Source organism: Myxine glutinosa, chromosome 4 (genome assembly GCF_964187855.1).
Source record: "Myxine glutinosa chromosome 4, kmMyxGlut1.1, whole genome shotgun sequence".
Taxonomy (NCBI): Eukaryota; Metazoa; Chordata; class Myxini; order Myxiniformes; family Myxinidae; genus Myxine; species Myxine glutinosa.
In genome coordinates, this window is record NC_136264.1 from 126,888,002 (window position 1) to 126,914,113 (window position 26,112).

The 26,112-nt window shown below is 42.8% G+C and overlaps 1 protein-coding gene across 4 annotated transcripts in view; it reads left to right on the forward strand.

Annotated features, from left to right (window-relative positions):
• The window catches only part of LOC137425191 (long-chain-fatty-acid--CoA ligase 4), a 41,602-nt gene that overhangs the window by 8,012 nt on the left and 7,478 nt on the right, over positions 1–26,112 (forward strand). The window contains exons 2-14 of one of the 4 annotated variants that reach the window (XM_068113361.2): positions 12,825–13,058; positions 15,938–16,115; positions 16,660–16,769; positions 17,388–17,523; positions 17,877–18,024; positions 19,156–19,279; positions 19,468–19,539; positions 19,659–19,798; positions 20,382–20,554; positions 20,689–20,763; positions 21,826–22,020; positions 25,078–25,192; positions 25,457–25,614. In XM_068113361.2, the coding sequence (XP_067969462.2) occupies positions 12,828–13,058; positions 15,938–16,115; positions 16,660–16,769; positions 17,388–17,523; positions 17,877–18,024; positions 19,156–19,279; positions 19,468–19,539; positions 19,659–19,798; positions 20,382–20,554; positions 20,689–20,763; positions 21,826–22,020; positions 25,078–25,192; positions 25,457–25,614 (1,855 nt within the window). In that variant the 5' untranslated portion in view covers positions 12,825–12,827. Of the gene's footprint in view, positions 1–12,824; positions 13,059–15,937; positions 16,116–16,659; positions 16,770–17,387; positions 17,542–17,876; positions 18,025–19,155; positions 19,280–19,467; positions 19,540–19,658; positions 19,799–20,381; positions 20,555–20,688; positions 20,764–21,825; positions 22,021–25,077; positions 25,193–25,456; positions 25,615–26,112 lie in introns of all 4 variants that reach the window. The other 3 variants (XM_078776394.1, XM_068113359.2, XM_068113360.2) reach the window with 3 other exon arrangements.

Genomic DNA, 26,112 nt, shown 5'->3' on the forward strand with positions numbered 1-26,112 from the left:
GAATTCCTGAAAGACACCCTGGGAATCAACTCCACCAACGACCAGCACTATTGTCCTTGAGGTGCACACATTGATGACTTGCCCTGCATGCAAAACGCTGGGGTGACAGTTTATTGCTGGGTCGAGATTCGGACCCAGGCTAGACGGCTCATAGGTAAGTGTGCATACCTCTAGGGCCTAGGTGATCCTGCCACCCAAATTGTTGAAAGTGTAATTCCGTAACTGTTAAATACAGAATCATAAGTCCTTTAACCCTGAACCCCGTCTTGTTAGAATAGGATGAGCAGAATAAAGCGAATATGTTGACTTATTTAACTATTTTTACTCTAATTTTCACATATATTTACCCTGCGCTCGCAAAGCGAAAAGTCGGGTTAGGCATTCGGGTGCGTCTGTACGTGTGGCTTGTCTGCATTTTAAAAATTCATTTTCTCGGCAACCGTTGGTTTGATTGACACGAAATTTTACCATAGGAGTGCCTCCGTCTGTATAATTTTTTTATAGTCATAATTATGACGTCAGAGGTCACGTGGTATGGACGCCATCTTGGAAAAATCGAAAAAAGTAGCACCTCTATTTCTCCGAAACCACTCTGTGGAAAAAAAGAAAAGAATCATGGCTCATTGTAAAGTACTCCCCTTGGGGAATAAGTTATGTTAATGATGTCATTGGTACCTTAATTATGACGTCATAATTCGATAAGTACAACACTTGATTCGATCAGTATGAATTTTGTTTTCTCTGCAGTCTTGGTCCGATTGACAAAATTTTCACCACAGGAGCACCTCCTGTAAAATATTTTAATGATAATTATGATGTCATAGGTCACGTGGTACAGGCGCTATCTTGGAAAAACTTCGCACCTTTATAATCTCTGAAACCATGCCATGGAAAAATTTGAGACCTGGCTCATTGTCAACTACTCCCCAGGGGGAATAAGATATGTTAATAATGTCATCGGTGCCTACGTTATGACGTCATAATTCGACAAGTACAACGCTTGATCCGATCAGTATGAATTTTTTTTCTCAGCAAATGTTGGTCTGATGGACACAATTTTCAACATAGGAGCGCCTCCTTCTGTAGAATATTTTAATGATAATTATGACGTCATAGGGCATGTGATACAGGCGCCATCTTGGAAAAACCGAAAAACGTTGCACCTCTATCTCCATAACCGCTCCATGGAAAAAAATTGAAACGTGGCTCATTGTAAAGAACTCCGCATGGGGAATAGGTGCTGTTAACAATGACGTCATTGGTGCCGTAATTATTACGGCATAATTCGACAGGTACAATGCCTTGGTCTGATCAGTTTGAAGCATGATCTATGAAACAAATATATTAGGGAATATAAATTCATGATGTCATCGCTCACGAGGCTTGGCACTGTTGGCAGCCATATTGGATCAAAGAAAAAATAATCCCTTCAAAAACAGAAGAGTTGGCTCGCACCAAGTTGACTGCGCAGGGTAAGTATTCTATGAATACCATCTCGTTCATGTATTGCGATGGTTAACAATAATGAGAATCAGTATGAGCACCATACCATAGTTTTCTGCATACAGGTGCCAGGTACGTCATCAAATGTTACTCGGGTTTTCCATTCCAAATACATAATAGTTATACACCCAAATACCCATCAATAAAAACTCTTGTAATGTAAAAGGGATCTGATCACCCATACCTGGTGTCATCTTCAAAACCCCCTGACCCAATTGACATGGAAGAAGAACAAATAATGCCTCAGGCAACTTCGTCAGCCGAAACACAGGGGCGGATCCGGGAATTTAAAGAAGCGGGGGATTGGGGGTGGGGGGGGGGGGGGGGGAGGTGCACCAAGTCATAGTGCCGAATGGGGGGGTCTGGTGGTCCTCCCCCAGGAAATGAAAAAGTTGAGCGTCGGAAATGGTATTACCCACGTTTTTGGAAGTTTCTGCAGTTTCCTGCGTTCTTCCCTAGCCCAGCAGTTCAGCAGATTCGCGATGACCAATGGACCAAAGAGTCGAACTGGTGAGCAGACTTGTCCAGCTGGAATCCCTAGTCAAAATAAAAATGACCGCACTGTAGTCACAACCTGCGACAAAATCCGCTAACAGGCTGATTGGGAAACGTGCATTTAATGCGCTATTAAAAAATTAACTCCACACCTCTCGCCATGTCAGCTTCCCCCACGGTTACATCAGAACAAGCTGATTCATCACATGGTCACATATTGTTTAACCCAATATGGGGCCGTTCAAAAACAATTACATAATGCTATATATTTTTAGTAATTTGTGTAATGTAATGGTTGATTAGTTGATTACGTAACATAATGTAACGCTTGATTACCATGCGTGTGTTCTGACATGCCGATTGGGAAATGCACATTGAAAGCACTCTTAAAAGGTGAACAGCACGATTGGGAAACAAACACACATTTAATGCGCTATTAAAATATTAGCTCGACGCCTCTCACAGTTGTGTATCCTGTAATCACACGCACAATTGACTCGTACATGAAAAGAAAGTTGAATGGTGTGCACCACTCTGTATCTGCCACTGGACTGCATTCAAGATCACAACATGTAATTTATCAAAAATCCGAAGGGGGAAGGGGTGTGCCTCCGCCCCCCTCTTTGAACCCCAAACGCCCCGGATTCACTTATGGAAGCACTTACCTTATGGAAGCACTTATGGAAGAAAAAACAAAACAAACCTGTTAATATGGGGGCAAAGGGACCTATGGAATACCATGTACATTTTTGATGATTACATCACATATTGATTGGGATTGAAAATATCAGATATGCCAGATTGCTGTTTTATTGATCTAACTTAACTCTAGTTGTCATTGCTAACTAGTTTTATCGAGTGTTAGGGCATAACGGTGTGGAATCGATTGGGATTCTAGTATAAAACCTTCTGAATACTGGCTTGACGGCATTTTGACTGAGCACATTTTTTTTTAGTGATTGGTCATACGCAATTGTCATATTCCATGATCATTAAAACGCTTTCCTCCCCACAAATTACCAGAACTGCTCTAATCTACAGTGAGTAATTGAGCTCTTGGTTTATTCGGATAGCAATTGGCAAGGGTAGGGAAGCAGACAGACGGAGGGTGGGCCTTGAATGCCGTGAGAAGCAAAATCGTGGGAGAGACAGACACGGACAGACTTATTTTTTTCTTCTTCTTCCTTATTTGAGCCCTGGTGTCCTGTTGGTTTTTTTCTCTACGTCTCGCAAGCTGCAGTACGAGGTACGTGGCACTTACATGGCAAATTTTAAATGAGCTTATGGGTCATTTAGATTTAAGTAAAGTTTACTACAAATTGACCTAGATTCCTACGATGGAACCAGGTGAGGTTTACTGATTCAAACGAGCCTAAGGGGTCATTTAGTGTTGCTTAAGGTTTGTTACAAATTGCAAAATTATTTGGGGCAGATACGTAAACCGATGGGGCCATTGTCATCATCATACGAAATGTCAAACCATTATTATTTGACGACCATTATTTTATTACCATTTTTCATGTTCAATTTGATCTAAACCAATGTTCCATAGTTCAATTTGTACACATTCCATCTATGATATCAAGGAAGTTGTTATTTTTAATCGGTCTATACTTGCAGAATCAAGTCGGTGGTGGCATGGAGAGGCTTAAAGCAGTGTTGGCAATGAAAATGCAATTCAGCCGTTCAGCGTACCTCTGAACCGATGTGCCATACTCGTGACAGAGCGTTGATTCTGCTGTAGCAGTTTATTGGCCTCTGTGGTTGTGGCAAGAATTTGAAATTTGTTCAGGGTGCCGGCCATAGCTGGCCTACTCTTTGTGAAAGACACCGTGGGATCTTCAACATCCACCAAATAATGCCGGCGGACAGGACGCCCAGTTTAACGTCAATCTGAGGGATGGCACACACATTGCTGAATCACTCTACAGCATAGCGAAAGCATTTTTATTCCCCCAATGTTGGCTCTTTTTGTGCTGCTAGACCAGGATTGTGTGAGGCTGCAAGTTTGTGGTTTCAAAAAAAACAAGTACAAAAAGTTTTAATTAAAACAAAAGCTGCGTCGATGTTACACAATGCCTAGATGCAGCTGTGCCTATAACGTCGATGTTATAGGCACAGGACATTCCTATTGATTCGATTACTTGATGTTATTTTTGTGCAAACTGAAAATATATCTCGGCAATTTCCCGTGTGTGGCGACGAATTTTTAATATATCTCGGCATTTTCCCGTCTGTTATTTCAGGCGGTGTATGACTGACCATGCCGCGATTTAAAAAAAAATATATCTCGGCAATTTCCCGTATGTGGCGACACGTGAACGAAGCTATGCTCCTCTCTCCACATTATTGTGACGACGTATAAATTAAATATTTCATCGTGACGATTGTCATCGAATGGACGAATTTTTAATATATCTCGGCATTTTCCCGTCTGTTATTTCGGGCGGTGTATGACTGACCATGCCGCGATTTAAACAAAATATATATATCTCGGCATTTTCCCGTCTCTTATTTCGGGCGGTGTATGACTGACCATGCCGCGATTTAAAAAAAAAAAAAATCTCAATGGATTTGAAGTTACAGGCCTTTGAGAATTCATTTCGTTCTATAAAGGGCAACTTTCATCGGATTTTCTTCCCGTTTTTTTTCAACCGAGTCTAAAACTATGTTAGCGACTGTGAAAAATGAAATGATATATCGAATTTGATTTGAAATAAAACTGTGTGAGAGAGGAAGACACCACGGGCCTACAAAACAGGCCTCAAAGCTATGCGAGTTAATAAAATGGTGGATATTTGTTTATATGAAGCCTCTCCCACAATGGGTGGAGCTATGGTTCCCAGAATGGGTGGAGCTTTGAGGTTTTGTCTTCTCTGCAAGAACAAGAAGAACAAGAAGAAGAAGAACAAGAAGAACAACAACAACAGCAGAGGGCACTCTATGACTAGCGTCTTACGACGCGGCTAACAACAACAACAACAACAACAGCAGAGGGCACTCTATGACCAGTGTCTTGCGACGTGGCTAAAAAAAAAAAATGTGCACTCAATAATGGATGCAATGTGTGAAGAGGTAATTGGTGGTATCGGTGTCGGCTACGAAGTACAAGCGAGTGTGTGAAAGTGAAATTGCTGGTGTGGACATGTTTAAAAAGTTGAGTTTTGTTTTACTTCCTATTGAAGGACACGCAGGATATTTTGGTGGTACACCCACTCACCTTTGACCTGTTTAACCTGAGTCACCAGTGCTAATCATGCCTTGACAATGACAGCAACGCAAGTTTTGCAAAAATAACACTCATCCAAACCAAGGATGCTCTGGACAGTGGAGTTGTCCCTACTGAAGCTGTGGTTCTGATGAACGACGAGCCCTTGAGGAGGTCATTGTTTCGAATGGGCAATAACCCGAGTAAAACGGCGAAACGACCACAGCAACTGCACTAACATCTCGCTCCTTGATCTGCTATTGACGTTTTTACGATGGGAGAATCACGTGAGCAGAACGCATCAGCAACTTCATCAACGTCTCCTTTTGGATGTGCTGCCAATGTCATCTCTCTCTGTTCGCTTCACAAACCTTTAATTGCAAACCTACTTTGGGGTCAATGCCAACCCACAGTATTTATCCATGCCCTACCCTTTAAAATGTTAAGCGAGGAAGTAGCACGTACCATTAGGTATTTTGTATGACCCAGTCAAGGTCAGAATTGAACCACCAACTTCACAGACTCGGATTGGATGCTCCAACCACAACAAAACTGAGTCTGGTATATTAGTCTCGCCATTTATGAATGAAGGGTCATAAACGCTCATAATCTTGTGTATTATTTACCAGCAAGCCGGTAGACCCCAGGCCAACTTTGCATTGCATTGATTGTATCTCTAAAAAAAAATTTCTTGCAATTCTAAAAACAAGGATGGTGTATTGACGTCACTTGCCAGGAGCCAATCAGAGTACACCTAGCCTTGCGCAAGCCAATCAATAGCGTGTCAAAACTTGCCGCCATGCCATGCCACACGAAGCATAGTTGTCCCCCGTCGCATCGCGGAGCGAAAGGGGGACTATGGTTTTACCCTCCGTCCGTGTGTGCGTCCGTGCGTGCGTGCTTCCGTCCGTCCGTGCTTGCGTACTCTTGTGAGCGGAATATCTTGAAAAATAAATGAACTACTATTACTAACTTCGAATCCGGTGTGTGGGTGTATCTGGCATAAGGAAGAAGGCTATTGAAAATTGGGTCGCCACGTCAAAATCCAAGATGGCCGCCGCCATATATGTCTGAACCTTGTGAGTGGAATATCTTGAAAAATAAACGATATTAATCAATTATATAAATGAGAAATAAACGCATTTAATAGTGAAAAATCCAAAGGGATGGAGGGGAAAGGCAAGGCTCTACTAAACACTACCTCAGCAGGCCTAAATTTGGTTTTACAATACATAAGGCAATACAATGTACATCTAGTCTAAACATCCATATTACAAAATAACTAATCAATGAATTAACCCTTAATAACCTACTTTTGTTGCAATATATTTGACCGATGACCATACAAAATAGACGATATGTATTTACGAACTCCCTCAACTATTTATGTCCTGGAAATGTGCCAGTGCATCATGCTATGATTAACATCTTTTGGTGAGGCAGATATCCAGAAAGGAACCTTTTTCTGGGAGGAGGTTGAAATATTGCAAAGAAACTTTTTGAAAAATTTGTATTGGTCATGTCAGGGCCCAAGTTTAGCGTCCATCCTCAGGACAGCACACGCATTGATGAATCACGCTGCCTGTGAAACACCAGGATGGCAGTTTATAGCTGGATCGGATTCAAACCCAGGCTAGACAGCTTAGAGGCGTGTGCGTACCTCTTATCCATTCTGTCAGCCCCATTGAAGGCTCATATACCGTATTGTGACACCACAACACAAATATATTCCTCAAAACAAAAAAAAATTTGGAGCCACTTATTTCAATCACAAGCATTGTGGGTAGCCTGACTCGGATTTGAGGGTGGATAAATATACTTTGAAGTTTTTGACCATGTCATAAGGATTGCCTTGTTTTGAAAAGCCCTTTCATTATTCAATGACAATGTATTCTCTTCTTCGGTCGATCCAATTGGTTTGTATGTGTATTCTTTACTTTCAGAAATGAAATCGGTCCATATCAGTTTATTCATGTAAGCATAACTCAGAAATTTGTAAAGCCTCCAGACTGATCAGCACCACCAAGAGATTTGGCAAAAGATTGGCAGATCATGCGGTTTAATATAAGGAGATGCAAGGTACTGTGCATAATACTTCAGTCACATTTGGCTCGGCGGCCATAGGGTCCAAAAAATCTAAGGCCACTAGCAATTATAGGGCGGCCGCAGTATTTCCATGGTCACACAATGTAGCAGTCACATATGTTTTTATTTTTCGGGTAGCCGCACGGGGTATTTAGAAATTGTGGAGACCGAAAACGTGGGGGTGCCGTACGATCTTTGATTTGATGTCGCACGGTGACCTTAGGGCGTCCCTGCGGCGGCCATAGAATTTTCAAGGCAGACGCAAGGTAGCCTCAAGGTGCCCGCAAGGCGACCGCAGGGGGGCCCTAAGGCGAACATGCGGCCAGACGGACGGTAACGAGTGGGTATATATACCAGTTCTTTTTCATATGTATAACAGCACTTACAGTTGTCATGGCTACGGCTTGTCGAATTGCTACGGCCACCATAGAAATGAAAAAAGTTATAACTCCACGCTATAATTCCACGGCGACCCCTACGGCCTGTAAAAGATAGCCATACGCCCTAGGGCCACCCTGAGGCCACCTCAGAAACTCTGCGGCCGCCGCACGTTTCTGTCAATTTAGGGGGGTACGGCTGCCGTATCCTAGCCGTAGAGCAAATGTGACTGAGGAGTAAGAATAATGAAAATATGATGATATACGTAAACGCAAGGGGCAATCTTTGTGTATATCACACAGGTGACCGATCTGGCAGATGGGTTTTGATGTGACGCTTAAGCAGATAGCACAGTGCGAGGTAGCTCTAAGAAAAGTTAATAGTTTTAGGTTGTATAGTATTTGCAGGGGATTGGTTATAAACCAAAAATGTAGTGTCAACAGACTTCACCAAACTCTTGGCCTAATAGTAAGAGCGTCCGTTGTGAGTCTGGGAGGTTGGTGATTCAACTTGGATCCTGGATGAGTCGTACCAAAGGCTAAAAATGATGGGTGCTGCTTTCTTGCTTGACGTTCAGCATTGGCAGAATAGAGCATGGATAAACCCCAAAAGTTGGCAGCAATGTGGAGGAGACGATTCCTTCTTCATTGCCCCGTGCTGGTAAAACGCTCTGGGAAGTGATGTCACTCCCGCTACGCTCAGTGGCTTTCTTTGAAGTCTTGTTCGGTGTTGTCTCGTGTATTTATCAGCTTGTGTGTGCTTGTTTTGTGCTGTAGCTCTTCTATGATCCTTAGACCCTGCAGAAAAGAAAAACACTGTACAGGTATTTAGTATGGCCTCACCACAAATATTGAGCACAGGTTTCATCACCACCTCCGAGGATGGACGTAGTTGCTTTGCAACATTCCATTCTTGTCACAAATTAATGGATTGGATTCTGTAGTGTAGAGATGTCAGTTATTTAACTGGTAACACCACCTACTGTTACCTTTCCATCCAGGTCTAATTCTGAAAGACCACAGGAGACAGCTTTCCAGGCCAATAGACAATCCTTTCCTTGCTAATGAAGGCTAGTGAGCCAGAAATGTGACTTGGAGGCCTTGCTGAAGACTCAGCGTAGACACTTTTAGGATATTTTACTCCATCTTTTCCGGTCTCTTTGTTGGCTGCAGTTCGATCTTGTCTGATTATCTCACATCATATTTTGTTTTGAATTGACACACCTTGTAAGGTGGTAGGTTAACCGGCATGTCATTAATGTGTCTATACGAATGGAGGTATTTCTGATGAAGTCGGGACAAGTCTAGGGGCTGAGATGTTTATGAATGGAAGATCTACAGTTGTCTGAGGCATTGCATGTTGAAAACATCGTCTGCGCATGTTTGCAGCAGTGGTTTATGCATGCCTACGTTTCTGACCCATTCAGGAAGGCAGATAGCACTATGGCAAAGTACATCTTGATTTTTGTTGTCCGTTGGATGCGCCTCTTGTGGAAAAGTGGTCAAGATCAGAAAGCTGAGAGCCGCTGCTGCTGTTTTGGTGATGCAAGAAGTGATGTCCCAGAGACAGTGCCAGCTTTGTTCATTACGGAACCGAGATACCTGAACTGGTCCACGTATTGCACTCATTCACCATTGATCTCTAGATCTAGTGTGCCAATGTTGTTGGGCGTCATAGCCTTAGCTGTGGTATTAATCCAATCCTAATTGAATCAAAAACTCATCCATGAATAGAGTGCCTTCAGGAAGTATTCACACCCCTTGAGTTTTTCACATTTTGTTGTGTTAGAGCCTGAATTTAAGATGGACCAGTACAACCGTTCCCTATGGGGGCAACAGGAAGGGTCATTCATCTCTGGGATATATAGATTACAGAACATCTACGGTCGGGCCTCAAAACATTGGGGGCGGGAGGATGTTCATTTACCAAGATTATTGTGGAGAGCTCGCCAAGTGGTTTAAGCATTCGAGCAAGCACTCCTTTTAAAGCCGTTGATAAGGAACGGCAGGCTTGGTAAGCAATCTAGCTAGCTGCTTGGTAACTGAACACACCCCGGGTTTTCTCCCTTTCAGTTTTGTGTTAAACAGCATTAGCGACCGTTTCAAAACTGGCAAAAGGTAATCATATGTGTTTGTGGTTTACAATATTTTTTACTTCTGGTAGAGGGTCTTCTGGTACTGATCCACATAATGCCCCATAATGTCAAAATGGAATTTGTTTTTTGGAAATTGTTACAAAATAATTAAAAATGAAAAGCTGAAATATCGAGTCAATAGGTTTTCAACCCCTTTGCTATGACAATCCAAATTGAGATCGGTGCATGCAATTTCCTTTGATCATCCTTGAGATGGCTATACAAATTCAATTGATTGGACATTATTTAGAAAGAAACACCTTTCTATATAAGGTCCCACAGTTTATAGAGCATGTCAGAGCAGAAACTCTCCCATGAACTCCAAGGAACTGTCAGTAGAACTCCGAGATATAATTATGAGGAGGCATAGATCTGGGGAAGGGTATAGAACAACTTCTAGAGTGTTGAAAGTTCCCAAGAGCACACTGAGCTCCATCATTAGGAAATGGAAAGAATATGAAACTACCCAGACTCTTCCTAGAGCTGGCCGTCTGACCAAACTGAGCAACCAGGCAAGAAGGACCTTGATCAGGGAGGTGAACAAGAATCCAACGACCACTCTGACAGAACTGCAGAGTTCCTTGGCTGAGATGGGAGAACCTGCCCGAAGGACAAGTCTCTGCAGCACTTCACAAATCTAGGCTTTATGGGAGAGTGGCCAGACGGAAGCCACTCCTGAGAAAAAGGCATATGACAGCATGTCTAGAGTTTGCAAAAAGGCACGTGAAAGACTCAGAGCATGAGGCAAAAGATTCTGTGGTCTGACGAGATGGAAATAGAACTCTTTGGCCTAAATGCAAAGCACTACATCGGGCTGAAACCTAGCATTGCTCATCACCCATCTGACACCTTCCCTACCATGAAGCATGGTGGTGGCAGCATCATGCTATGGGGATTCTTTTCAGTGGCAGGGACTGAGAGACACTTGTCAAGATCAAGGGAACAATGAATGGAGCCAAATACAGGCAAATCCTTGAGGAGAAGCTATCCTTGAGGGTTCAATGGTAGTATATCAGCAGCACCTGCTCCCTACGGAAGCAGCAAGAAACACCCCTACCCTCTGCCCTGGTGACATTAAGCAGATGTACACTGACTGGAATTTTTTTTTTGTTTTTTTGGATACTGAATCGAGGCTTGTGAAAGAGCTGACATTTACTTCACAAACAAATCAACCAGACAAACAAAATATATAAAAAGAGGGAGCGGAAGACAAGATGAGGAGAGAAGGGGAAGCACACAAACACTTGAGAGCACACAACATTTGAGAGCAGGGAGATATGTGGGAGGGAGAGGGCTTGGGGGGAGGAGGCGTGGGAAGGGGGGGCAGGGGGGGTGGGAGAAGTATAAAACACAAGGACACCATGGACGTCCAGCACAGAAGTTGGTATTTCAAAAAAGTGGAATTGGGGTGAAATTAGCGGGGGTAGAAAAGATCAAGGTTTTGGATGGGGGAAGATAAGAGATGGTGGTGAACAGCTGTTTTAAAGACCTGGAGGGTGGAGTGGGATTGAAGAGAGTGAGGGAGTTTGTTCCAGAGGCGGGAGACAAGAGGAATGAAGAAGTGAAGGTGAGCAGAGAGTCTTGATTTTGGCAGTTTAACCATAAGAGGGTTGCAGGCAGATCTTGTGCGACCTGTCGGAATATTTGCGGGACAGAACCCAGAGAGAGCTGGGGGAGCAAGGCCAGAGAGGAGTTGGTAGAAGACGGAAAGACCACCAACCTGCCTGCGGTGAGTGAGTGAGAGGCCCTTGGAGTTAGCTTCATCGCGGGAGATTCCAATGATTCTGAATGCTTTGGTTTCAACAGCGTGAAGACGAGCTAGGTGTGAGGCAGGAGCACCAGCCCAGAGGGGAGAGCAGTATTCCATTGAGCTGCGGATGAAAGCCTTGTATGTGGTGAGGAGCTCAGGTGTGCCAAGGAAGGATTTCGCACGACGGAGTATGCCCAGTCGGCGACTGGCTTTGGAGGCCAGATTTGAAATGTGGTTTTCCCAGGAAAGATCATGGCAGATAGTGAGACCCAAAAGCTTGAGTGACAGAATTTCTTGGAGAGGATTATTCAGAAAGTGGATGGGAGGGTTGTCCAGTCGGTCTTTTTGGAGAGACATCGTAAGAGTGTGAGATTTGTCAGGATTGAAAGACATGTTCCACTTGTTTGCCCAGTCTGTGATTTTGTCCAGGTCTGCAGAGAGTGAGGAGGCTGGAGACTGCCGATCTGAGGGATGAAGAATGGAGCGGCAGAGAGTAGAGTCATCAGCAGAGATAGAGAGGATTTTCAAGAGAGTCAGAGAGATCATTGATCTGGTGTTGACAGAGCACAGAATTGATGGATAAAATTGCCTCCCGTTATAGTTCCTTTTATATTCTTGTATAAATGTACTTCATAAAAAAATGAAGCCTAAGAAAATATTAATCCACGTTTCTCTGCATTTCCCTCTGGTTTGACATTTTGCTTCCATTTCCTGTAATATTTATCAAGCCGTCAATTTCCCAATGACTTTGCCATTAGTTTATTATGATCACATTCTAATATTAAAATATCTGGTGTTGATGGATGATTGCATTGTGCTGGGAATGAGGAGAAAGGGTGAACTGAGTGGAAAATGTAACGAGGAAAATATTTTATTTAAAGCTTGATTATAATAATTATTAACACTACCAATTTGCCCATGTCCGCACGGGATTCTAAACACGGTATGGGTGAAAGAGGCAAAAATGCAAATGGCGTCTTCTGTCATTGAGCCGGCTAGCTGGGGGCAACAATTCACATTTATTGCCACATCTGATGCAATTTAAATACTGTCATGGCGAAGTGCTCCATTTGAAACTGTTCCACCTATGTAGCTTTTGATGCTTAGGGTCCGTAATAAATATTTTAATTGGCGTCAAAGCCAGTGACGAATTGCAAATGAATAGTAGGATGATCCAATTTAATGTTTCATTAATGTACAATAGGTTGTTGACAAACATAAAAATTGCAATTCCATAATAACCCCATTAATAACTGGCTTTCTTCTCTCAGCAGATGATGACCCCCTCGGAGCGGGCTAGACCACTGGAGGGTGATCCTGCCGGTCCATATGTGGCGGTGGATGCACCTCCAGGCCTGCTGCGAGTTGGCTTTCCTGGTGCAGACACCTTACCTCGTCTCTTTTCCCGGGCAGCACAACGCTTCCCAAAGGCCGATTGCCTGGGAACCCGCGAGCTTATTCGTGAGGAGAATGAGACTCAGCCAAATGGAAGGGTCTTCAAAAAGGTCAGGAATTGGAGTTCTATGTTTAACCTTGCAAAAAATAAATGATGTTTACTTGAGCCCCAACATTTAAAAGCTCATTAGAACTATTAGCTTTTCACAAGCTAAAGACTATCCAGGTTTAAGGTCAGATTGGGTTAAAGAACTGCTGCTGTTTAAACTGTTATTCTTCAAAATTACAAGATTGGCATCAAAGGCCTAGTTAAATGTATGACTTGAGAATTTGGTGAATCGTTCATCATTACACATGCCAGCAGGAGCTGCCACCCTCCAAGTAGGAGTACCCTCTTTGGCCCACCTTCGGTGAGCAATGTATTATGGTAAATTTAAATTCTTGGAAATACACTTTATAACTTTTGTCATTTTTTCTTTTTTTTCTTTTATTGATCACAACATATTCATACTTCATATCATAAGATAAAGGAAGATGGATTTGTAATAGCGGCTACCACTTTATTTTTAGCCGCGTCGCAGACGCTGCTCATAGAGTGCCCTCTGCTGTTGTTGTTGTTCTTGTTCTTCTTGTTCTTGCAGGGAAGACAAAACCTCAAAGCTCCACCCATTCTGGGAACCATAGCTCCACCCATTCTGGGAGAGCCTTCATATAAACAAATATCCACCATTTTATTAACTCGCATAGCTTTGAGGCCTGTTTTGTAGGCCCGTGGTGTCTTCCTCTCTCACACAGTTTTATTTCAAATCAAATTCGATATATCATTTCATTTTTCACAGTCGCTAACATAGTTTTAGACTCGGTTGAAAAAAAACGGGAAGAAAATCCGATGAAAGTTGCCCTTTATAGAACGAAATGAATTCTCCAAGGCCTGTAACTTCAAGTCCATTGAGATATATATTTGTTTAAATCGCGGCATGGTCAGTCATACACCGCCCGAAATAAGAGACGGGAAAATGCCGAGATATATATATTTTGTTTAAATCGCGGCATGGTCAGTCATACACCGCCCGAAATAAGAGACGGGAAAATGCCGAGATATATTAAAAATTCGTCCATTTGATGACAATCGTCACAATGAAATATTTAATTTATACGTCGTCACAATAATGTGGAGAGAGGAGCATAGCTTCGTTCACGTGTCGCCACACACGGGAAATTGCCGAGATTTTTTTTTTTAAATCGCGGCATGGTCAGTCATACACCGCCCGAAATAAGAGACGGGAAAATGCCGAGATATATTAAAAATTCGTCCATTTGATGACAATCGTCACAATGAAATATTTAATTTATACGTCGTCACAATAATGTGGAGAGAGGAGCATAGCTTCGTTCACGTGTCGCCACACACGGGAAATTGCCGAGATATATATATATTTTTAAATCGCGGCATGGTCAGTCATACACCGCCTGAAATAACAGACGGGAAAATGCCGAGATATATTAAAAATTCGTCGCCACACACGGGAAATTGCCGAGATATATTTTCACTTTGCACAAAAATAACATCAAGTAATCGAATCAATAGGAATGTCCTGTGCCTATAACATCGACGTTATAGGCACAGCTGCATCTAGGCATTGTGTAACATCGACGCGGCTTTTGTTTTAATTAAAACTTTTTGTACTTGTTTAGTTACGGCTACCTTCGTAGTACCTAAAGGTCCCACATTTTGGATGTAGGTACTTGAGGATGTGGACAAGATTTTAAGCTACCCCATGTTGTCCATGACGTCTGTTTTTAGGCCACCAAATGCCACTATAAAGTGTATATTGGAATGTGGATGTAGGTGGATGTCTTTACCCCTGTATGTCTGTCTGTCGGTTTGTTTGACTGTCCGTTTGTGAACAAGATATCTCAAAAAGTTGTGGGCGGATTCGGACGAAATTTTGCAGAGATGTTGCGTATGTGACAAGGACGAAATGATTCGATTTTGGTGAAGATCCGGATTCGGATCCGGCTGGTAGAATATTTTAAGTGATTCGTCACCATTGGGAGATCGGGCCAAAAACTATACATAGCGGGATATCTCAAATATTTGTGGACGGATTTGGACAATACTTGGTGGACCTGTTAAGGACGATTAAGAGTTAAGGTTAAGGACGAGTTAAGGACCTGTTGTCTGTTAAGGACGATTCGATTCGATTTTGGTGAAGATCTGAATATGGATTCGGATTTGAGAATCATTTACTTTTTAAAGTGATTCTTCACCATTGGGACATTGGGCCAAAACGATACATAGCAAGATATCTCAAAAAGTTATGGATGGATTTGGACGAACCCGGGTGGACAGGTTGTGTGTGTGACAAGGAAGAATCAATTCAATTTTGGTGAAGATCCGGATCCGGTTAGTAGAATTTTAAAAGTGATTCTTCACCATTTTGGTGATATGGCCAAAAACGATACATAGCAGGATATCTCAAAAAGTTGTGGACGGATTCAGACAAAATTTGGCAGAGTTGTAGCGTATGTGACGAGGACGAAATTATTAGATTTTAGTGAAGATACGGATTCGGATCCGGCTAGTATAATTTTTAAAGTGATTCTTCACCATTGGGAGATAGGGCCAAAAATGATACATAGCAGGATATCTCAAAAGTTTTATGGATGGATTTGGACGAAACTTGGTGGACAGGTAGTGTATGTGACAAGGAAGAACCAATTCAATTTTGGTGAAGATCTGGATCCGGATCCAGTTAGGATAATTTTTAAAGTGATTCTTCACGATTGGGAGATAGGGCCAAAAACGATACATACCAGGATATGTCAAAAAGTTGTGGACCCATGATTTCGATTAAATGTGATTATGTATTGTGATTTTCTGCTCTACTCTGGGATACAAAACGTAAGCTGTTCACCTGGCGGAGGTATGCTTTCTACTGAGTGCCGCTCTAGTTTTAAATTGTATTCGCTCCATTTGGTGTCTCAGCTAGTCCTGGGGGAGTTTCGGTGGCAGTCATTTGAAGTCGTCTCCCGAAGGGTTGAAGCCCTCGGACTCGGGCTGGCATCGCTGGAGATCGAGCCCGGCAGCCCTGTGGCCATCCTGTGTGAAACTCGTGCCGAATGGATCATCGCTGCACTAGCCTGCTTCCAGCGCAGGTATCCAGGTAGGTGCTTTGTATCATAGTCGGTGTTTGTGTCTACAACTCGGCTTTTCAGTCGAGGTAAATGCCAAGGCAGCTATCGAGAACGTTGAGGTGACAGACACCCTTTTATCACTCCATCGTTTATCTTTGCTTCGTCTTTCACCCGCATTCACAAAGTCTTTCACCCCTCTTCTTCCCTTCGTTAGCGAGTTTCTGCCTGGGCAGTTGTGCGTTACTGCCCAAGTACGTGATGGCTTCTCTAAGTTTCTCAAGCTCGCTCTTCCTTTTCCACGCTCTTCCTGTTAGCCCTCCTTCTCCTCCACTGCCTGCCTTGATGTTTTAATTGCATGATTGTTTGATTTGCTGTTTCCAAATCTTTCGGTGTCTGACCGAGCGTATGTCTAGCCTAGCTGAGTTCCAACACCCACCCACCATGCCACCCAGTATACACGACATCTTTATTTTTATTTTCTTACCACATTCCCTTTTTCAAACTCTCCTTCACACACCCTTTTTTATTTTTAAATCCCCATTCTTTTTTTTGTTTCCTATTGTTTGCATGCAGTGGTGACTCTTTACGTGAGCCTGGGTGAGGAAGCAATCACCCATGGGCTCATTCAGAGCAAGGTCTCACACCTCTTCACCAGCACTGAGCTCCTTGAATCGAAAGTTGAGGTGCGTCACATGTGCAGATCCATTAATGCCACTCTGTTCCCACACACACACACACACACAATTGGCTCCAGGATGGCGAGGGTAGTTTGAAAGCGGAGTTTGTAATCTCTTTTGGTAAGTCCACTTCCCCAGTCATTACCACACCCTGTGGCCTGTCTGCTAATAGCCCCCGCCACCATAAGCACAGCACCAGCGGTTGAGGTGAAATGTGAAAGACCGTTAGGATTTCACTCCGCTGGCGGGAAGCCTCACGTTGCTCATTTTTCATCATGTATCCCATTTGTTCAAATGTTAGTTCTCCAATATCGGGGTAACATCTTTCTGTTCACATGCACATTAATTTGTATCACCTTCTATTTAGTCTGTTATGGGCTATGTCTCATCAGCAGCTTTATTTATTTTATAATTTCTGGAATGACCTTTACGCACGATTGTGCTTGGCAGATGACGTGAGCATGAATAGTGGAGTTTGATGTTAAATTATGTGTGCTCTGCAGGAAATGAAGGTTAATGTATGCTGATGATCTACCTTTTAATAAGCTTATGGAAACTCCAAATATTTAATCGACAACCTTGTGATATGAAACCTGGCTGAGAAATGTTTGATTCCTTCTACAGGGGATTTTTGGGAAGGTTCCTACGCTGCGTCATGTGTTTTGCGTAGACCCGGTGGTTTGTACCGTGAAGCCCACATCTGGCATCACCATATACACCATGGTGGAGGTCGAAACACTGGGAGCACAGTACAAGGAGGGTACGATGTTGGATTATTGTAAGCTTGAGAAATATGTGAATTTCTCTCTTTCTCTCTCTCTCTCTCTCTCTCTCTCTCTCTCTCTCTCTCTCTCTCGCTCTCTCTCTCTCTGTCGCTCTCTCTCTCTCTGTCGCTCTCTCTCTCTCTCTGTCTCTGTCTCTCTGTGTCTCTCTGGCTCTCTGTCTCTCTGGCTCTCTGTGTTTTTCTGTCTCTGTGTCTCTCTGTCTCTGTCTCTGTGTCTGTGTCTCTCTGTCTCTCTGTATCTGTCTCTGTCTCTGTTTCTCCCCCCCCCCCCCCCCTTCCCTTCTTCCCCCATTTGATCATGACTTTGGGACTTTGTGCTGTTTTTCTAGCTGTCCCAGCTGTTGAGCCGAAACCTGAAGATCTAGCTGTCGTCATGTATACTAGTGGTTCAACAGGTCTTCCAAAGGGTGTACTACTCTCTCATGCCAACTTGGTCGCTGCTTCATCAGGGCAATGTTTCCGCATACCAGGCCTCGGGTATGTTTAAAAAAAAAGATTGTGGTGGGTGATGCACTGGTTGTTGAACCAATTGGAGGACACTTGGTAGTTATTTATTTTTATGACTTGCAAACTCGAACATTGGTTGGTTGACTTTGTTATTCTGTCTGCCTGTCTGTCTGTTTGTTTGTCAATGGCCAGCAGGTCACAATTCTAAACCGATCGTCCTGAAATCTTACCAAGTTGTAAAGGTCATCACAACTGAGAAGCCTATTTATTTTGAGGTCAAAGGTCTCTTGTGGTCGAATTTGTAAAATTGTCATTTTTTATCCACTTGAAAGTTGAACATGATTTGCATATCGAGTCACTGAATTGGAAAACCAACTATTTTAAGGTCAAAGGTCAACTCACGGTCAGACTTCTAAAGTCATTAATTTTTGTATGAAAAATCGTCAATTTTCATCCTATTAACTTGAAAATTAAGCAGCAATTGCATAGTGCATCACTGAATTGGGAAAGCAACTATTTTTGAGGTCAAAAGGTCAACTCTAGGTCAAACTTATAAAATCGCCAATATTCATTTCAAAAATCATCAATTTTCATCCTATTAACTTGAAAATTAAGCAGCAATTGCATAGTGCATCATTGGAATGGGAAACCAACTATTTTTGAGGTCAAAAGGTCAAAGGTCAACTCGAGGCCAAACTTCTAAAACCATCAATTTTCATCTGAAAAATAATAAATTTTCATCCGATTTACCCGAGCTTTGATGAAGATCAATTTTAATCTTAAGGTCAATTGAAGTCTTAATGAAATGGACAATTTTGATGTATCCATGGCCACTTTTTGGGGGGAGGGGTGAGTTTTGCAAGTATCATGCTCTGCACAATGTCTTTGTTTTTGAAGAGCTGATGAAAGAAGGTGAGATGCAAACATACTAACGTTAGAGCAGGTAGGAACAGGCAAAGGCACTTACAAATAGGACAGATAGTTGTAGGTAGATAAAGGGGCGAAGGCAGGAGAGAAGGGGGGAGGGGGGGAGGATTTTGGGAGAGAGTCAGTTTGCATAAAGGTTATGTGTTGGCATGGAGGATAATACAGAATGACGGTGGGTGAGGTTGTTAAGCTTTATACTGGACCATAGAGTGCTTGGATGTCCATTGTCCACAGATCCACTGACACGTATGTGGGCTATCTTCCTATGGCTCATGTACTGGAGCTTGGTGCTGAGCTCTCATGCCTTGCAAATGGCTGTCGGATTGGTTATTCAACACCACTCACCCTCACCGACCAGGTAAAAAGTTCTTACAGGACGGTGTCTCATCATGTCATCATATTGTGTTTTGAGAGGATATTGATGTGAAATGGTAGATGATTTGAGGTTAGTTTCCCAAAGTATTTCTTATCATATTTTATTATTATTCATCATTTTTTCCCCAAAATGTATGTTTGGGTTACATTGCTGGTCTCCGTGTGTTTCAGTCAAGCAAGATTAAAAAAGGAACTCGAGGGGACTTGTCATTGCTGAAGCCCACACTTATGGCTGCTGTACCGGTATGATATTTGGAAATTCCGCAAGCCCTTCAGCTTGATAATTCTATAGTCTGAGTCCCTACGCCTCCTTTTTGTGGTTCACTAATGCTTTTTACTCTAATTTGCTGTTTTGGTGGCAGGAAATCTTTGACCGGATCAAGACATCTGTGTTGGAGAGGGTTGCAGGAATGGGTGCGGCACAGCGGTCGGTGTTTCACCTCGCCTTTTCCTACCGCCGAGAGCAACTGCTTCAAGGTCGGAACTCGACCTTGTTCAGTCGGTGGGTGCGGGAGGGTTGATGCTGGCACAAAAGGATCTCAGGTCGAGATGGAAGATCACCTGAGATGGTGGTGTACTGCCGACTTGAAGTCCGAGAGCGTTTCCGCTGCAGTCATAGTCGATGTGCCCCCCTTCCCTCTTCTGACATCATGATTGCAGAAACTGTAGCTGTTTCGGAATACTTTCTCCAAATTGTAAACGATAAAACTTTTTCATATAATCTTACTTTTCAAGTCTATTTAGGTCGATTGTTTTCATTTGTTTGCATGCTTTTGCTCTATTTTATTACAAATTTCTTTCATTTCTGCTTTGTTGTTCAATCCTCGCTGGCATGTCGAATCTATTCGTTGTCTTTCTTGGAGGAACTTGGCTCCTTAAACATTCCTGTGGGACTTTTAATGTGTCTGCCTTTGTTTCTCAAAACCATTATTCTCTAGGTGTCGTTCATCGATGTTCTCCTCCTGAAAGCTTGATCACGGCACTCAAACACGCTTTATTTTAACATTATTCTCTTATTTTCGATCTAAACAGCATTAAAAAGGATGTATATTTCTACACATGCCGTGCCACACCCTTGTCGCCAGGGTTGTATTCGGCCGTGTGGCATCGCTCCTCGGGGGCAGGCTGAGGCTTTTGCTGTCAGGTGGTGCTCCTCTCGCCCTGGAAACCCATATATTTATATCCATCTGCATGTCCTGTCCAGTACTCATTGGATATGGACTTACGGAGACGAGTGGGGCCTGCACTATCACAAATGGTCTGTCTGCATAGATAGTTTAATTGGCTGAATATCTAATATTCTTTAAATTAACCGATCACAGACATTTTACCAGATAATGAGCAAACTGACAACATTGTTTTTATTTTTGTTTATTATTTTTTTTTCTCCAGGAAAAGAGATGGGTGCTGGGCAGGTGGGCGTTCCATTACCCTGCTGTAAAGTTCGCCTGCACGACTGGAGTGAAGGTAATGTGCTTACCTTTAGCAGCATCTGCCTTGTAAAGATTAAATCACTGTAGAACACATCTCATTCATTGGGAAATTTGGCAATCTTAAATTGGTTATCAGTGATATAGGTCCTCTGATGCATTTTGCAATATCCCTCCACTGGAATTTATGAATTCCTGCGCAGCACCAAACTCCTGGTTGGATCGTTTCCTGGAGTGTCTTTGAAGCTCACACGATGCCCCCTGTGGGCTGGCAAGATGGCCTAGAGTTGTGCACACTCGCCTCTGAGCCATTCAGCCTGAGTTTGAATCTTGGCCCAGCTCTAAGATGTCATGCTGGCGTCTCATAGGCAAGGAGAGGCATCGATGTGTGCATTCATCTGACGTTAATCTGGGCGTCCCATCTGCCAGTATCAGTTTGTGGACGTTAAAGTTCCCATGGTGTCCTTCGCGAATAGCAGGCGAGCTATCGTCGGCAACCTGAACAAATTCCAAATTCCTACTATAAATCTATATGGGGCACACTGCATCAGCGGCACAGTCACAGTCCTAGCAACGATGAAAGTGGCAGCTGCAGGCTGCATACAAGATGAAAAAGTGCCTACTGTCATTCAGTGCAGAAATTTGGAATTTTTCCAGACTATGATAATCTTCTACTCGTTAAAAATAAACAAAAATACACTGTGATATCTTTAATGTTCACCCACCTAATGCCAGCTATACGGACGGGTTCCTGGGCTAATGTCCCATCCAACTGATGGTGCACACATTGATGCAATGCCCTTTCGATGAAACGCCAAGGTGAATGTTTATTGTTGGGAAATGATACCCAGACGAGTCATCTCAAAAGTGACTATAGTACTGCTGAGCTATCTATCCTCTAAACCTGAGGCAATTTAATAATCAACACACAAAAAAATTTTTTTTTTTAATTTAAACTTGTGAAATAGTAAAAGCTTCAGCTTGCCATTACATTAGAGAACCAAGTCTCAGACCCCAACTTCTTTAAACCCTTTTTTTTTTAGAATGTTTTTGTTTTTGGTTAATGTCATCGCCATGCCAACTTGCCAAATATGACCAGGAGGCTACACCAGTCAAGACAAGCCAAACCCAAGGGGAGAGATCGTGGTTGGAGGCCCAAATGTGGCTCTGGGTTACCTGAGATGTTCGGATTCCAGCGGTTTGGTGGGATTTGAGGCTGGTGGAGACGGAGAACGTTGGTTCTACACAGGGGATGTAGGTGAAGTCCAGGCAGATGGATCCATCAAGATTATTGGTACGATTGCCAGTGATGTTTCGTTTTCATCTATGTCCTTTTTTTGGTACTTATTAACTAAATATAATGTTGTACACACTACACGATACACTGCTGCCTTTCTTAACAGCACCAACTGGGAGATAACTGGACGGCTCTCTTAACAAGACTGTAACAGTTCAGCGCTATTCTTAATGCTAATATTATCACAGGGATGCTTTATTCGGGAACTCGGGATGCACAGGAGAATGGACTAAAGTGTAGTGTGTGCGTGTGTTCTTTCCTGTGAATGGCTGGGAGGTGCAGCACTGGTCTGGAGATACCCAAGTGCAGACATTGCTTCAGACCCCTCTCCCGGTCCGGTTTCACCCTTGTCTATTCGGGTCTGGCAGGAATCTCCGCAGCAGGCTGTCCATCGCTGTACGGCACTGGCAGGGTGTCCCTGCTGTGTGTGGCTCTCTCTATTGCTATCCCAGGCTGTCTGTCCTGTGAGGATGGCTGTGCAGCTTGCTCTCTGTGGGTGTGTGACACACCGGGCGGTGTGTGATTTTGTGTCTGTTCTGCACTGTCCTGGGCTGACCCGTTCATGACTCTCCTTAGCTGATTGTCCCAGGGTGCTCTCCAGTCTGACTGTGGGTACGAGCATCGCTGCCTTTTATAGGCATGCCTCTAGCCACCCCCGCCCTACTTGGAACTCACATGCTCTCAGCGCTGAGGTAGCACACATTAATACACCATTTGCAAAACCCGCCCAAGAGGTTTGAACTCGCACACTTGGAGGACACCATGTTGAGGTGTGATAAAAGGAGAATGGGGGTCATTTAAGAACTCGTAATAGGCGTCCACAACCATCCTTGACCATGTTGTGGAATGTTGACCGAGGCCATAACTTTTTTTTTTTTTTTGCAATCACCTTTTCACCTTTATTTGCTTTTAAATAATTAAATTAATTTTAACTAATTAACAAAATTAAATGACTATTGGATGGAAAATGCGGCCGGCGTTTCCCCACCCCCTCCCTCCCTCAAAAAAAAATCTGTTTTCTGTAGGCATGGGTTGCAGGGTGTTTCACATATGAGGCATAACCAGCATCTTTAATTTTTTTTTCTTTTTGTATGCAAGATCGGCTCGTGTAAGAGCTATCACATTAAACACACATTACCACATAAAACACAAAAAACACTAGAACGCCACTCAGTAGAGCGCATACTCCCGCCGTGGGTCTAGCTGGAATAATAAGTTTTGTTTAACATCCCCTCTCCCCAAAACAATAAATGAAAAAGAAAGTAAGCCCTAACTGCCAGAATTTATTTTGATATATCTCGGAATTAGAGGAGAAAAACATCATTTAAGAATAAGAATAAAAGCTTTAATGCAGTAAAACAGAAAAAATCTTTCCCAAAAAAATTTCCAAAAAAAATTCCTGGATCCGGAATAATATCCTGAGCTTCACCAAAAACTAATCAATTCTTCCTTATCCCAAGGGCAATCATCCCACCAACTTTCATCCAAATCCGTTCAGAACTTTTCCAGATATCTTGTTCACAAACACGAACACGCGAACATACGAACACACACACACACGGACGGACACGATCGAATGCATTACTCCCTGGTGGGAGTAATAAACCTGAAAATCAGAGCCAGAACCAGAATTATTTATTTGGTCTGGGAAGCCCATGCGAGGTTTCTTCTTCTTCAGCCTCTTGCAACCCTGGGTGAATATGCGATCTTTTAAAAAAAAGTTGGAATTTTGCCAAATCTGTTTTATTCGTTTGTTAATATACCTCAGCCATTGACAAATCTGGAACTAAGTCTTTATAAGTTCATCAAATACTGACACCGCAAATGACATTCGCTGAGCTAAATGTTGATATCTCTTCTGAGGTAAAAAACAAAACAAAAAAAAAAACCGTTTTAAAGCATTATAGTATCAAACGATACCTTTTATGAAACGGGGAAACCTAATACACACTTTGGTGGTTTTAAAATGACAGAATATGTCTTTATTAGAAAAAAAAATGAACATTGAAGACGACGCTGCTAAAAAAAATACACCGCTCCAACGCATAACCACGAGTTTAAACTACATTTACAACAAATATGAAAACTATTTTCATATCACAATGTTAAATATAGAAGATATTGTTAAAAAAAATGAGCCCTATCTTCCAATGGTAAAAAATTCTTCAAAACATTCCTGGATCCGGAATAATATCCTGAGCTTCACCAAAAACGAATCAATTCTTCCTTATCCCAAGGGCAATCATCCGACCAACTTTCATCCAAATCCGTTCAGAACTTTTCCAGATATCTTGTTCACAAACACACGAACACACACACACACACACACACACACACACACACACACACACACACACACACACACACACACACACACACACGGAAACGATCGAATGCATTACTCCCTGGCGGGAGTAATAAACGGACACATAAAACAATATAGGGAGGGGGAGACAAGATGGGGAGAGAGAGGGAAGCACACAAGCCCAACAGGAGAGAACACTTTGCTTTGCCTCCACTGAATTGCATGGTTGGAAGATGAGGAGAAAAGACAGAAATGAGCGTGAGAATGACAGGGAAGCTAACTCGACATCTGATTCTGGTCAATGCTAATTGTGGTTTCCAAACACTTACACTAATGTTCACTAAGGTATAATTCTTATGTAATTAACACCCAAGTCATTTACGTAACAATATATTAGTAGAACCAGGTGTGGGTGTACCTAGCGGGTGACCCGAGACTGCTGGAGACGAACTCCCAAACCACCCGAGCGAAGGACTTCTGCACATGTGCGGCAAGTCTGCGGTGCAGTGAATTAAGGATGAAATAATCAGGCTTGTGCGCCGAAACGCAGCATGCGTTCATTTCAGTGATAATTGGTTACGCCAAAGGGTGACGTGTAGCAGTACTTGTATATATATATATTTTTTTGTCATGGTGTAGTGTTTTTGGTTGTTATCGTTTTGTTGTTTGTAATGCATTTTTGTTGTTTGCTGTCTTGCGATGGTGTACTTTGCATTGATTATTTTGAGGTAAATGCTGATGTTCCACAGATCGTAAAAAGGACCTGGTGAAGTTGCAGGCCGGGGAGTATGTGGCATTGGGAAAGGTGGAAGTGGCACTCAAAACATGTCCTCTGGTCGACAATATTTGTGTCTATGCCAGCAGGTTTGTGTGTTATTTAATTTATTCTTTCATTCATTCACTCCCTACAGTGGAGGAGTGTATCTATGCGTATACTATTAGCTGTGGAGAAACTTGTACCCGCGTCACATGCAGGGCAAGGACATTAGGAGACATTTACCTTTACAAAAATTACTTGACAGTGCATAAGATTTCAACCTGAGATCCCAGCATCACGAGATAGTGCTTAGAAAGGAATGGCAAACAGTGCAACCTGAAGCCTGCCATCCATGGTTCGTGCTTGTGCAGTATGCAGTCCTATGTGGTGGCCTTTGTGGTTCCTAACCGTGCTGGCCTGTTGGGGGCCGCGAAGATGAGGTGCCTAGCCGGGTCTTGGCAAGAGCTCTGTGCGAAATCTGAACTCGAGAATGACGTTTTGCAAGCACTGCAAGAAGCTGCTCAGAAAGGTGTGTTGTGTTAAATAAAATGTTTACCGTTGAGTTTGCCACACTTCTCATGTGATTGAAATGAATGTTAAAACCTTAATGGAATGGTTCAGTGAGTCTATGCCTAAGATTGTGCTTGTGCATGCATTTGTCACTTCATTGTAACGCGAGTATTCCATGCTTTTCATATTATAATGGAATGGTTTTCTTGATGTACAAATATTGTTATTTGTATAGTTGGCTCAGAAATCAATATTTATTAGCCCATATCTCCTCCCGGTGGGAGATGGGGTTGTGTGTGTGTGTGTGTGTGTGTGTGTGTGTGTGTGTGTGTGTGTGTGTGTGTGTGTGTGTGTGTGTGTGTGTGTGTGTGTGTGTGTGTGTGTGTGTGTGTGTGTGTGTGTCTATCTGTCTTTCGAGGTCATAACCTTTTTTATTTCTTCTTTTTTGCTATTTGAGCTCTTGTCATAATTTTTTAGGAGAATATGGAGGAAATAATTCCAAATTGGGTCAAAATGT